Source organism: Halichoeres trimaculatus, unplaced genomic scaffold, assembly GCF_033239565.1.
Source record: "Halichoeres trimaculatus isolate MK-OKI-2021-1 unplaced genomic scaffold, fHalTri1.1 fHalTri1_scaffold_7, whole genome shotgun sequence".
In the NCBI taxonomy this organism is placed as follows: domain Eukaryota; kingdom Metazoa; phylum Chordata; class Actinopteri; order Labriformes; family Labridae; genus Halichoeres; species Halichoeres trimaculatus.
In genome coordinates, this window is record NW_027437185.1 from 32,768,921 (window position 1) to 32,782,787 (window position 13,867).

Consider the following 13,867-nt stretch of genomic DNA (forward strand, 5'->3'; position numbering starts at 1 on the left):
AAAAAATAAATACATATACAAATAGAATAAAAGTAAATTGATTAATGATGTGACAATGAGGTAAAACAAAATGCATTATAATATTAAAACCAGCATACAGGGTATGGATAAAAAGAATCTGAGATACTCAAAATACTTGAAAAGGCTTTAAAAACAAAATGCTTTCTTAAGATAAAGCACAAATAATTTAAAATCTTAGTAAAAATAACATTCATTATCATTTTGTCCCATGGAAACTGCGTAATTTCAAAGTATAGGTACATATCTGCTTCAATTTAATTAAAAATGTGTTTTAAAAAATCTATTTCCTCTTTTACAAGGTAATTTTATGTTTTTATTTTGCCCATATGCATACAATGCTTCTATTGAAGTTACTTGAATAATGCGTACACATTTCAATGTTTAAGACAAAAAAACCCTGGAGGCCTTGATTTATATCTATATGTAAACATAATTTTAGGAGTTAAAGGAGAAATAAAATCAAATGGAGCAAGAAACAGGCGGAAAAAAAAACAGTTTTTTTCAACAGAAGGACTGGAAAGCCTTCAAGATGTTTTTCTTTTTATTCAAATTTAGAGATGTTTAATTAAAACAAAGGTTTTATTAATCAAGTTTTATTTTAATCTTATTTTATTTAATTTTTCATAAATTGTATAAAGCAAAAATGATGAAAACTTTAATAATTCAGTTTCTGGTGCTGTGCACTTACTCCACGTCACCAGGGGGCGCCAACGCTGGCTGCGTCTGTTCCTGCGTCATCAGAGGTGAAAGGTAATGTGCCTGACAGCGCCACATGCATGATGTTGTGTTGATGTTTCTGAACATTTCTGGAGCTTTATAAGTTACAGCGGAGTTATCTCATCAGGTTTGACATTTTCTTACTATGTTATTACATTTCGGACTGTTACGTCATAGAAATGATATTGAATTTTGGCGGTTAACCGTCAGGTTTGGTCTTTTAGCTGCTTTAAATGTAAGCTTAGTTCCATTGTCGGACACATTCTTTCCACCTTCACTTTTGTCTTGAAAACAACTTGCATAATTTTAGTGCTCTGTTTCAGTAGTTTTAAAGCTTCTCTTTTTTTTAATCGATTGAATTTCTGCCTGTTGGCGTAATATAATAGTCGTTAAACAACCTCTTATATCGTCATCATCAAATCTGTCATGTTTATTTCAATAGAACATTTATTGAGGACGAATAAGTGGAAAGCAGATTATTTTATCATGATTCCTCAAAAAGAAGATGCTTTCTGTGATGGATATAGAAAACAGTTTATGTCATGTGTGCTGAGTGATGTAAAACCTAAATGAGTCAAACTCTACTCCCCTTTATGTTCTCAGTATGTTACCTCTTTCTTTTCTTTCAGGTGTTTTGCAGCCTTGAGTCACGTCTGATTTTCCCTCTTAGGGGAAAAATGAGAAACTTGAAGCTGTTGAAGAGCCTGCGGAGCTCTGAGCTGCAGGGTCTGGGCTCCCCACAGTGTTTCTGTGTGCGGGCTGACACCGGATCACTGCTGGTCGCCTCTAACTTCTCCATCACAGAGTATGACCCACGAAGCGGCCAGGTGAGCTGGTGTTGGCAAACTGTACCTCTCTTACCTGTCCTTCAAAATGAGAATCCGTCCACTCATCACCTCTCTCCTACAGGAGCTCAGCGAGGCCTCACTCACAGCTGAAGGTTTCCTCTCAGAGGATGGTAGTGGAGAGGTGGTGGGACTGCAGGACTTGGCTGAACTCGAGTCAGCATGTTTGGCCACAGCTGGCGGTGATGTCATCCTCTTTAATTTCAACACATGCAAGGTGAGCAGCTTAAAATGGATGGAAAATGTTTTCATTTTATCATTAAGGTTCCTGACAGCAGTGTGTGATTTTCTCCCACAGCTGGAGTGTGTTGGCAGTGTGGACAGCGGTCTGACCTCGATGAGCTGGAGTCCTGATGAGGAGCTTGTTATTCTCACTACTGGTCAGTGTGTTGTACATATTTTATGTGACACTTAAAGTACTCATCACCTGTTTTTTTTATCATACTCTTTAAGAAAATATACCATTTGAACAATGGAAAGTGAGCTTAATGCCTCATCGTTATATCTGTGATGACAGGTCAGGAAACCATCATCATGATGACCAAAGACTTCGAGCCCATCACTGAGGTTGGAATCCACCAGGATGACTTTGGTGAAGGTACGCCCACAAGAAACAATTTATATCTGATAGATAGATAGATAGATAGATAGATAGATAGATAGATAGATAGATAGATAGATAGATAGATAGATAGTTATTTTGATATGCTGCATGGTGTATCTAATAGGAAAGTTCATCACGGTGGGCTGGGGAAAGAAGGAGACCCAGTTTCACGGCTCAGAGGGGAAACAGGCCGCCCAGAGGAAGGTCCAGGTGTGTATATCATCATCATCATCATCATCATCATCATCATCATCATCATCACTGCTTTAAAACATTAAACTGAATCATAAATGGTTGAAAAAGCTGAATAACTGAAAACATTCTGACTGTTGCACCCTCAGGAGGTGCAGCCGGCTGCAGCCTGGGATGACCGCAGACCTCGGGTGACGTGGCGAGGTGACGGTCAGCTGTTTGCAGTCAGTGCTGTTTGTCCTCAGACTGGGGCCAGGAAAGTCCGGGTCTGGAACAGAGAGGGGGTCCTGCAAGCCACCAGCGAACCCATTAATGGACTTGAGCAGGCGCTTTGCTGGAAGTAAGGGGACCCTGATGCTTGAATTTATGGACTATGGAAGACTCTTATGTCTTGAAAGCTAAGCAGCATGAACAGCTGTCTGGTTTCTCAGGTGTAAAATCAGCTCTCCTTTTTGTGCTTAGACCTTCAGGCGGCCTGATAGCGAGCACTCAGCGCCATCCAAACAAACACAGTGTGGTTTTCATGGAAAAGAACGGACTGCTGCACGGAGACTTCACCCTCCCATTCAACAAAGACCAGGTCAAGGTGGGTTTGACTCATCTAAACTCACATTTTAAGAAGGTAGTGCACAAAAAAGAACATAACCAGTGTTTATTTACATTTTCTTTTTCTTTTTTCTTTTTTTTTTTTTTATATTTTATTTACAGATTTTTCAATTTACAAAAATCAATATGCTGGTAGTGCAATACACTAGTACCCATTTTGATCAAATACACAAATAAACACAAGTATAAGGATACAGGACACATAGACATTAAGGAAAGAGAGAAAAACAAACAAACAAACAAGACAAAAAAAAACACAATGTGGCTGCCAGTTCATGGTACATAGTAGTAATAGTACAAAAAGTTTTAAAGTTGTTAACACAAGAGCAACGGTTCAGTAATGAGGTAAGCGACATAAAGATATGGTAGAAGAGACACAACCTCGGGACCACCAAAACGGTCTCATGAAAGCAGGCTGATGTCACAATATGCCAAAAAAGGTCTCCAAACTTTCTCAAATTTAATCTCTGTGTTGGGTTTGTGCAGATGCATTTTTTCCATTTGAATAACATAAAGCATGTCTTTAAGCCAGTGCAAAAAGCAGGGTGGTGAGGTGGATTTCCAAGTGAGAAGAATAAGTTTTTTAGCAACCGCCATTCCTAAAAGCAATGCAATCTGTAAATCATGTGATAGTTTGAAAGTCTCTGCAGAGCACCCAAAGATGGCCAGGTTGTGGTTGGGTTGAATGTCTATGGAATATGCTTTGGAGAAGCATTTGAAAATGGAAGTCCAAAAGTTGCACAGTACAGGGCAAAAGCAGAAAAGATGTGCCAGGGAACCTTCGGCCAAACAGCATCTGTCACATTCAGAGGACACTGAAGGGAAGATGTGATGAAGTTTTGTCTTTGAGAAATGCAGTCTATGCATCACCTTATACTGGATCAATCTGTTTATTTACATTTTCTAACACTGATATGTGTGTTGCAGGTGAAGGATCTGCTGTGGAATAGTGACTCCACCGTGTTAGCTGTTTGGTTGGAGGATATGACCGCTGGGGAGGACAAACAAGTCAAGACTTACAGTAAGTTTGGCCAAAGTTAGAGCTTTAATTTGTTCATTTTGAACATTTTTCAAAGATATAATTTAGGAAATGCTTTAAAAATTCTGATTTGGCTAGATATTTGATGTGTAAAAGACAGTTAGACACGAAATTTTTGTGTTTCTCCTGGGAAGATTACAAGCTTTTTTTTTCTCAAACAATAACTCAGTGAGGATATTTCCAGCATACTCAAGTTTCCAAGTGAATGTTGGACTAAGCACAATAGCCACATTTAATCTGAAACCCTAAAAAGCAAATTGGGATTTGATACGTCTTTACGTAAAGACTGAACAGGATCGGCTCTAGTATAGATCCTTGTGGTGCTCCAAATGAGCAGCAAAGGCATGACGATGATTGTGCAGCTCTAATTTCTGCAGTTTCACCCTGCACATTTCAAGATTCTGTCTTTGCTTGAATATATTTGTAACGTGAGTACTGCTGTTTCTCGTGCTCTGTCTACAGTCCAGCTGTGGTCTGTGGGGAACTATCACTGGTATCTGAAACAGAGCCTGGACTTTGGCAGAGACTTCCAAAAGGCTCCAGTTTGCGTCATCTGGGACCCTGAGCGCCCTCTAAGGCTCCACATGCTGACCCGAGCCTGGACCACCATCACGTATGACTGGGGCTGGACGACGGAGAGGAGCCCTGGGCTGGACGCCACGGACAACGCCAACGTGGCTGTGATTGATGGAGGTGAGGACGCACGCAGACGTAGAGCTGTGAAGTGGTTTCAACGTGAGGTTAAAGTTTTTAAATCTCCTCTGTAGATAAAATCCTGGTGACGACCTTCAGGCAGTGTGTGGTTCCTCCTCCCATGTGTTCATTCGAGCTCCAGCTGAACTCACCGGTCAACCAGGTGACCTTCCTCTGTCAGCCTCAGAGGACCAATCAGCTGGCAGCAATGACCTCTGACGGACAGATCTCACTCTACAGACAAGGTGGGATCTATTTCCTTTTTTTATGAAGTTACTCCGATTGATGTTACTCTGATTGATTTATCTTTTTTACCCAACACTATGTATAGATTCAGGAGAGCAGGCTGAGAAAACAACAAATGGATTCAGGATGGTGTCTCGTCCCCTAATCCTCCAGAAAACCTTCAGGTAACAACAGAAACCTGAAATGCTGTTCCACCCTGAGCTCACATTGCTTTCTTCTCTCCTGACGTCTTATTTTATCTTCCTGCAGAGTGACGCTTCAACACGAGGAGCCGCTGGCTGTGCGTCAGCTGCTGTGGCTGCAGGATGAGCTGTTTGTTGCTGTGGTTCCTGGTCTGCTGCCGACCTCCTCCACCGTACTGATGCTCCATCCTGGTGTGGACGCTGATGACACGCTCACTGTCAGGTCAGCAGGAAGGAGTGGAGACAACAATCCCCTCATTAGTCTTCAAATGACTTGTTTTGGATCAGAGCTAATAAAGCAGACAGCTTTCAGGACTCATTGCTGTGTTGATCTGTTTCAGGTCGGAGGTGGAAGTGGACGGTGTCATCGTCAGTGTAGTTCACAGCTCTCAGTCTGGGACTGTTGCTCTACAGCTGGAGGATGGACGGATCAGAAAGCTGCTCTGGGGTCAGTCACTAAATAAACTGTGTGACATTTATGATGCAAAAGTAACTCATTTTGGTTATTTCCTGCTGTGAAAACACGTTCAGCAATAGTCTGAGATTCAACCTCTTGCTTAGAAGTTTCCTTCTCGAGACAAAATAAATTGCTGACCATGAAAATCATGCAAAACACCAATAGTTTATAACTCTCCAATGAGGTTAAAGTTAAGGCAGGTACACATGACAGGATGATTGGGCTGATTTTTGTCCCGATCTCCTCCTTACGATCAAAGCCACTAAAGGCCCGATTGTCTGATGACATCATGTGTGATTGTCCTGTGGTGTGGGGTGTGTTAAGAGTGATTTCTTCTGGTTGGAGCCGCTCGGAAGACCTCTGATTCAAAGATCGTAGGTAATGAACATGTTTAATATTTGGGACTAAAAATCCTGTAGTGTGTGGTGCGCTCCAAAGGAGCTGAGCAGGTACAGCGTTTAATGTCGCTTGTACCAGGGCAAAGACGCGAGCTGGCTCAGCTGACTGACTGAAGAGGAAGTAAGAAATTTCTCTGTAAAACTTAAAACAACTTAACTCTCTTCCAACTCGCATTGTTATTCATACAGCCCATATCCCCGCTGTCTCCACAACCTTTTCCGTTATCTCTTTTCTTTGCATGTTTTTTTTTTAAATTCTAGAGTTTAAAAACAAACATTTTTGCTTTTTCCCATACGTCCGTCATGTTTGTCTACACCAAAGTCACATCTTACTACGCAAGATTCGAAATATTGAGCATGAAGAAGCTGAAGCTCTGCTGAAGAATCTGTTAGTGTGTGGTGTCCTCAGAGTGCAGACCACACACTGTGAGATCAGGGGAGAGAAATCTTATGCGATCTGTCTTTTGTTATCATCAAGTGTGTGCTCTCTTAATGTGTGAAGTTTTGGAGAATCCTGTAATGTGTACCAGCCTTTACTCTTCTGATTTGTTTATCCCTGCACTGAAAAAATGAAATTTCATCAAGTAATTTTGTCTTTTTTTCATAAAAAAATATCTTCTTAGACTCAAATTTAGCCCTGTTCACCTGATCATTTCAGAAAAATGTCTTGCTTCAAGTTATTTAAAGACAAAAATGAGGTCTGAATTGCTTGTAACAAGTTAAAAGAATCTGCCAATGGAACAAGAGAAAAGTTACTTGTATTAAGAGATTTTTTCTAGTTTCAAGCAATTTTTCTAGCAAGTTTTTCTTTCTTCAACATTTTTCTGGACTGATCGGTTGAATGTAGCCCATATCGAGTGTAATAAGACATTTTGTACTTAAAATGAGACAAAAACACATTTTTGCAGTGTTTGTCAGTTGGCAGAGTTGTATCTTCTTCTTCTTCTGCCTCGAAATCAATAAAAAAGTCACTTTCGAAGGTAAAATAGTTACTTGACATAAAGACATATTTTTTAGTTATTTTATTGTGAATTTTTGCCCAGATTGTCCTGAGCCTTCAGTTGAAGATTGGCGTGAGTCCAGTGGATGCTGCATCAACTTCCCAGTCCCCTGTGTTCAGACGGCGCTCTGCAGCATCAGTGAAGAGGTAGAGATGCCCCAACATGTGTGATGACATTGTGATACCGAAATGTAGTTTTTATGTTGAGGCTTAAATTTTCTCTCTTTGTGTCTTCAGGAATATCTACTCGGCCTGACAGACAGATCTCACCTGTACGCAGGAGACACAGAGGTAAGCCGTCAGCTTTAGGTCACATGTTTCTGCGTTTTGTTCATCATAAAAAAACTTTGAGAAGAAGTTGTCAAGATACTTCACCAGGGGGCGCCACCCAAAAATCTGTCTGAGGCAGAGTGACCAGGGAGAGACTGAGGTCACGTTTAGGGATTAGTTATTGTTAGAGGAATAATTCAACTCTCAGACAAATTCAGAAAATTTAGTTTTCACATTTCTCAGTTTATTTTCTTCATTTAGAGATTTGCTTGATGCCACGGCCCGGCTCATGGGCCGAGACAAATATGGGAAGGCCACAAAATACATTTCTTTCTTTCTGCTTCTTCTCTCTCAGCTGGCCTCCAATATTTCCTCCTTCGCTGTTTGCAACGATTTCCTCCTCATCACGACACACTCCCACACCTGTCGCTGCCTCCAACTGAGCACGCTCACTGTCAAAGGTCTGTTCATTTTAATTTCCACATGTCATAATTAGTTGTTATTAGTTATTGTAAAGCTGATCTCAAGCACTGTTGATGGAACAACCTTTGATCCCACAGGGCTGCAAGCAGCTCTGGCCTCAGATGTTGTTCAGAACGATGAGACGCTGCGGCGTGTGGAGAGAGGATCAAGGATCGTCACTGTGGTTCCTCAAGACACCCGAGTTATTCTACAGGTAGGTTACACACACACACACACACACACACACACACACACACACACACAAACTTCTGATAATGTACAGAAAATTATGGAAGCCCATTTTCGACACGTGTAAAACAAACAGAGGAGATTAAATGGATAAAAAAATCATGATAATGTCAATGAAGTCAATATAATAACATGAAAAGTCAAATTTATGAAAGAAAAGTTCCTGTTCTGCAGAAAATGGATCATTAAAATGAGATAAAAGTATGTAAAGATATTATTGATTGGAGGGAGGGAAGCTATTACAAGAAAGTGGTTACAACCCAATGATTATAAAAATAAAATAAGTATTGAACGTGTCAACTTTTTTCTCGTTACATTTATTTCCAAAGCTGCAATTCAAACAAAATTTGTACCAGACATTGGTATTAACTCAAATAATCCACACATGGAAAGAAATAACAATGTTCAGGTCCATAAATAATGATTGTCTGGAATTACGTACGATAACACAGGAAAAAAGTATTGAACACGCCATGGAAAGGCTGTGTACTTTGGCAAGGAAATGCACCATACTACCTGAAATCAGTCAGTAATTATTACTTAAACTTCCAATTAGTGCTAACCAACATCAGCTGGGCTAGAGCAAATTGATGGTCCTATAAAAAAGGTTGTTTTTTCACCAAGCAGTTAAATACCACACACCTCATGATGGGTAAAGGCAAAGAGCTCTCTGAAGACATTCACAACCTGATTGTTGCTCAGCATCAGAATGGAACTGGTTACAGACTTATATCAAAGCACCTGAATATTCCAGTCAGCACCGTTGGGGCCATTATTCACGAGTGGAAGAAGCACCACCTTACCATCGACAGGCCACGCACAGGAGCTCCTTGAAGATTTCTGACCAGGGAGTCATAAAAATAGTCAGAAGAGTACTCAACGAGCCAAGGACCACCTTGAAAGTGCTCCAGAGAGACTTGGAGGCAGCAGGTACAATTGTTACAGAGAAAACAATAGGCAATGCACTCCACCACTATGGCCTCTATGGACACTCAGCCCGCAAGACTCCATTCCTCAAGAAAAGGCATGTTGAAGCTGGTTTAAAGTTTGATAAACAGCATCTTGACAAGCCTGTAGAATACTGGGAGAATGTTGTCTGGTCAAATGAGACCAAAACTGAACTTTTGGGCTGTCATACTACAGACCATGTTTGGAGGAGAAATGGCTCTGCACATCACCCAAAAAACACTTTACCAACAGTGAAGTTTGGAGGTGGAAGCATCATGGCATGGGGTTGTTTCTCATCTTTGGAAATAAATGCGATGAGAAAAAAAGTTGACGCGTTCAATACTTATTTCCCCCACTGTATGCTCCTCCCTGGAAAAAATAAAATTATGAAAAAACGATAAAATATGGGATCAAAAGTCAAAATTATGAGATTATAAAGTTAAAATATGAGGTTGAAAATTTTAATTGTGGGATAAAGAGAAAAAATATATTATTTTTAGAAAGTCACAGTTTTTAGAAAGTTATGAGATAGAAAGTAAAAAATATGAATTGTGATTGTGCCCAGATGCCTCGTGGGAACCTGGAGACGGTCCATCATCGAGCGCTGTTGTTAGCTCAGCTCAGGAAATGGTTGGACAGGTGAGTTTGATTATCTTCTTTTATTAATCTAAACTGAAGCCAAATGATGAACCTCAACTAAACCAAAATTTCACCTGCTGTTGTTGTTTTCAGTCTGAGGTTCAGGGACGCCTTTGAGTCGATGAGGAAGCTGAGGATCAACCTGAACTTCATCTACGATCACAACCCAAAGGTGAACGAAACAAGTGTTTTTTATTCATTTATGAATAAAAACTGAATGGCTCTTTGTTTATTACTTTATAACACCAGTACTGGGTGAATCTTGAACAAACAGCTGATGTGTGTTATTCTTTGGTTTTATTTCACAGGTTTTCCTGGAGAACATTGAGACCTTCATCACACAGCTCAGCTCCATCAACCACATCAACCTCTTCCTCACTGAGCTCAGGTCAGACTCCTCAGATCTGCAGCTGCATGTTTTACTTTAGATGAAAGAAATTCATTCATACATTCTGTCTTTATTTACGATTTTGACAGAGAGGAGGACACGACCAGCAGCATGTATCCCCGTCCCGAAGGCAGCCCGGTCCAGACTCCTGCTGGTTCTGGGCAGAAGAAGGTGGACGTGGTGTGTGATGCTTTGAAGAGCGCCATGGAGTCGATGGATCTGAACAAGTGAGGGGAACTAAAGTGCACATGTTTGTATGCATAACTTTTTGAAATTCACTGAGTGTCTGCACAAAACTCTTGGTTCGAAACACTTGCACACCAGATCGACTTATGAAGTTGTAAATAAGCTTTGAGATCTGGTGATCCTGCAGGGTCATGAAGTAAAATTGTTGTTTTCCTCAGGTTCTTTCTCTCCATACTGACGGCTCATGTGAAGAAGACGGTTCCTGAGCTGGAGACCGCGCTGCAGAAAGTCCACGAGCTGCGAGGTGAGCGTGCTCATGACCTGCAGGTGTTGGATATTTCAGGAGTAGAAAATTTCTCTACATCCTCTTATTTTCTTGGTTTGTGTCTTCTTTAGTGAATCCTCCTGAAGCTCCAAACGCTGTGAGCGCTGAAGAGGCTTTGAAGTATCTCCTCTTCCTCGTCAATGTCAACGACCTGTATGAACACTCGCTAGGAACGTACGACTTCGATCTTGTGCTCATGGTGGCAGAGAAATCTCAAAAGGTATGAGAGCAAATATCATTTTCCTCCGTTTGTTCACTCTGCTGCTTTATAAGCACACCAACGATTTAGTTCAATAACTGATGTTTACACTCACTCTGTGAAAAATTGCTCAGTGTGTATCTGATACATCTCTGTAGGATCCCAAAGAGTACCTCCCCTTCCTGAACATGCTGAAGAGTCTGGAGACAAACTATCAGCGCTGCACCATCGACAAACACCTCAAACGCTACAAGAAAGCTCTGCAGCACCTCAGCAAGTGTGGTCAGTCCCAGCCTCTTACCTGTTTTTATTTTATTCATCATTTAGTCCGCAGATTTCCTGATCTTTTTGTGTCTTTGTGTTCAGGAGAGGAACATTTCCCTGAAGCTCTGCAGCTGGTGAAGGAGCAGAAACTTTACTCTGAAGCTCTGCGGCTGTACCCAGCAGACGGTCCTCACTACAAGGTGAAAACAGAGACAACATTTTCTCTTCTCTCTTTAATGTTTGTGTTCATAAAGATCAGACCATAAAGCTGAACACTAACCCTCACGTTGACCTCCAGGCCCTGAGCTGTGCGTACGCAGAGCACCTGGTGGTGGAGCAGCAGCAGGGGGAGCAAGCCGGCCTGTTGCTGTGGAGATGTGGAGAGTTAACCAGCGCCCTGCAGGCGTTCACCGCCAGCTCCAGCTGGAGGAACGCCATCTGTGTGGCTCAGCAGATCCCGCTTCCTCCGGACCAGTTAGCTCTGCTGGCCAGAGATCTGGCAGGTAACCATGACGACAGGTCCACGCTGCTGTAACATCAGTGCTTACAAAAAAAAAAAAAAAAGATTCAGTTTGTTTTCTGCTCTTTCAGAGAAACTGACTGAACAGAGACGGTACTCGGAGGCTGCTCTGCTGTTGGACCAGTACGCTAAAGTAAGAAAAAATGAACGACTCATGGTCCTGTGAGAGAGTTTCTGGAGTTATAAAACATCTGGAAACATCTTCTGTCAGTCAAATCATTGAGTTTCTTTATTTCCGTCTCTCGTAGGACTGTGAGGAGGCCATACTGGCTCTGATCACCGGAGCAGTGTGGGAGGAAGCGCTCCGACTGGTTAGTGAAATACATGTTTGTTTTTTCCACATTTTTTTCCTGCTTTATTTGTTTATTTCAACACATATGAGCCTGCATAAAAGTTAATTTAATTTATTAACATGGACAATGCATATTAATTGACATCACAGTAAATATGCCAGAGTAAGCCAAAGGGCTAGTTTTCATCTGTAGTCCCTGGCCAGATGTTAAAGTGGGCAACCTAAAAAGCACAAGATAAAATAAAACAGAGTAAAATAAAATGAATGCAGAGTCAGTTGTTAGAAAACAAATCACACCTGAATGTTAAACAATACTAAGATCTGAGAGAGAGAGAAAAAACAAAAACAAAATAAATATAATAAATAAATGGAGAAAAAAATAATACATACCTTTTAATAATGGAAAGAAGAAAAGTATGTCTCAGGAGAGGCCGAGAAGCCTCCTGGCTCTCACAAAAGACTTTAGCTTTCTCAAGTAATAAAACTACAGTCAAAAACATACAGACAAGAATTAAATCACAAAAATATGAGCTAATCCATCAAATAACTTTACTATATTATTACTCTTGAGTAAGATCTTTGCTCTATGTTTCAGATTTACATGCACAACAGGCAGGACATCACTGAGACCAACCTCAAACCTGCTCTGCTCGAAGGTAAGACAAGAGAGGAGGGACCAAAGAGACAAAAAGAGAGACAGAAAAATGTGTTTTTCTGTATGTTTTTAATTAAAAAATTGATTTTGTAAATCGTTTTATCTTGTTTCAGCCGTCAGCACTCAGACCACCTTCTTGGAGGCGCAGGTAGCGACGTTCACACGGCACAGGACCCGGCTGGCTGTGGTCAGAGAACAGAAGGAGAAGGCCAGACTGGACATGCTGGGTAAATGGAGACAGAGCATTAAATAGTAAAGAAACATTCTGGAAATATGACTTATCTGTTTTTATCCTCCTCATCATCATCAGATGAAGATGGTCCAGACTGTCCTGAAGCTGAGCTTTACTCTGAAGCAAGCAGCGTACTGACCGGCTCCAAGTATTCTCACAGCAACTCCCGCATCTCCTCGTAAGACAAACACATGCTCATAATCAGGCCACCTCCAGCAAACTGCTACAGTTTGCTTTTTTCCATCAGTGCTTTGAATTTGGTCGTCTTTTTTGACGCTCTGCTCTCAGGAGGTCGTCAAAGAACCGTCGGAAAGCTGAGAGGAAGAAGCTGAGTCTAAAGGAGGGGAGCCCGATGGAGGACCGAGCGCTAATGTGTGCTTTGGGTGACATCATCACCACCGTGGACAAGATGAGAGGTAGAAACACACACTCAGACTCTGGATATTCACTTTAGAATTCTGTGTGATGACGCTGGTTGTGACTGACATCTCCCTCCCTGCAGAGGAGATTCACAGCCTGCTGAAGGCGCTGGTGTTGTTCCAGTTTCACAAACAGGCTGAGAAGCTGCAGCTGGCCCTCAGTGAGGCTCTGCAGATGATGGAGGCAGCAATCCCAGAGGTGTGGCCTGAAAACCTGCAGAGCAGTCAAACACCGGTAAAAAAACAAGCTTTGACGATCACATTTTTAATGTACCTCTGTGTTTCTCTGGGGATTTTAAACTTGTCACTCCTTTGTTTCAGCTCACGGGGCCGAACTCGACAGCAAACAGCATCATGGCGTCATTCCAGCAGCAGCAGAGACCTGCAGCTCTACCACAAGGTCGGCATGAACGCAGAGTGGAAGTTTCTCATCTCAGACCTAAACCTTTTGAGTCACATTAAAGTCATTTTCATTTTAATGATGCTGAGTTTTCTTCTTTTTCTTTGCAGCTGCTGAAGTCCTGACGCCTCCAAAGATGAGGAGCGGGGTCAAGTGGAAGCTCACTGTTCTTTCTTGATAGTTGTATTTGTATTATAATTTTATAACCTGTAAAGTCAAATGAATATAATGTCATAAATAAAGATTCAGCGAATGTCTCCTCTCTTTGGATCATTGCTGTGCTTCTTTGGGAAAGCAGTTTATGGTTTGCGTAAAAGTAACAACAGAAGTTTGTTTTGTTATTTACACTGCTACCTATTGCGTTTTTAATTTTCAACCTTAAGCCACTAGAAACTAAAATTTCAATGAATAGTTCATAA

The 13,867-nt window shown here is 41.3% G+C and overlaps 1 protein-coding gene across 2 annotated transcripts; it reads left to right on the top strand.

The window, feature by feature from the left end:
• Nucleotides 1–718: 718 nt before the first annotated feature.
• Nucleotides 719–13,718, top strand: elp1 (elongator acetyltransferase complex subunit 1). Of its 2 annotated transcripts, none has more exons than XM_074674634.1 (36): nucleotides 719–771; nucleotides 1,368–1,565; nucleotides 1,648–1,800; nucleotides 1,882–1,963; nucleotides 2,101–2,181; nucleotides 2,312–2,397; nucleotides 2,529–2,719; nucleotides 2,842–2,965; nucleotides 3,913–4,006; nucleotides 4,487–4,717; nucleotides 4,792–4,962; nucleotides 5,049–5,127; nucleotides 5,213–5,368; nucleotides 5,487–5,593; nucleotides 7,044–7,147; nucleotides 7,238–7,291; nucleotides 7,626–7,731; nucleotides 7,831–7,946; nucleotides 9,495–9,568; nucleotides 9,662–9,740; nucleotides 9,877–9,956; nucleotides 10,046–10,183; nucleotides 10,361–10,446; nucleotides 10,539–10,687; nucleotides 10,825–10,948; nucleotides 11,033–11,130; nucleotides 11,229–11,433; nucleotides 11,522–11,583; nucleotides 11,699–11,761; nucleotides 12,338–12,398; nucleotides 12,511–12,624; nucleotides 12,708–12,807; nucleotides 12,918–13,045; nucleotides 13,132–13,283; nucleotides 13,370–13,448; nucleotides 13,559–13,718. In XM_074674634.1, the coding sequence occupies exons 2-36, from the start codon at nucleotides 1,416–1,418 to the stop codon at nucleotides 13,624–13,626; spliced, it is 3,945 nt and encodes a 1,314-aa protein (XP_074530735.1). In that variant the 5' UTR covers nucleotides 719–771; nucleotides 1,368–1,415; the 3' UTR covers nucleotides 13,627–13,718. The 2 variants fall into 2 exon arrangements, with proteins under 2 accessions (XP_074530735.1, XP_074530734.1); XM_074674633.1 differs by having other exon boundaries at nucleotides 769–865.
• The last annotated feature ends 149 nt before the right edge of the window (nucleotides 13,719–13,867 follow it).

Coding starts and splice junctions, on each gene's coding strand:
- elp1 (XM_074674634.1), top strand. CDS start 1,416: ATGAGAAACTTGAAGCTGTTGAAGAGCCTGCGGAGCTCTGAGCTGCAG. Junction 2,398..2,528: donor CCGCCCAGAGGAAGGTCCAG/GTGTGTATATCA, acceptor TTGCACCCTCAG/GAGGTGCAGCCGGCTGCAGC. Junction 2,720..2,841: donor GAGCAGGCGCTTTGCTGGAA/GTAAGGGGACCC, acceptor TTTTGTGCTTAG/ACCTTCAGGCGGCCTGATAG.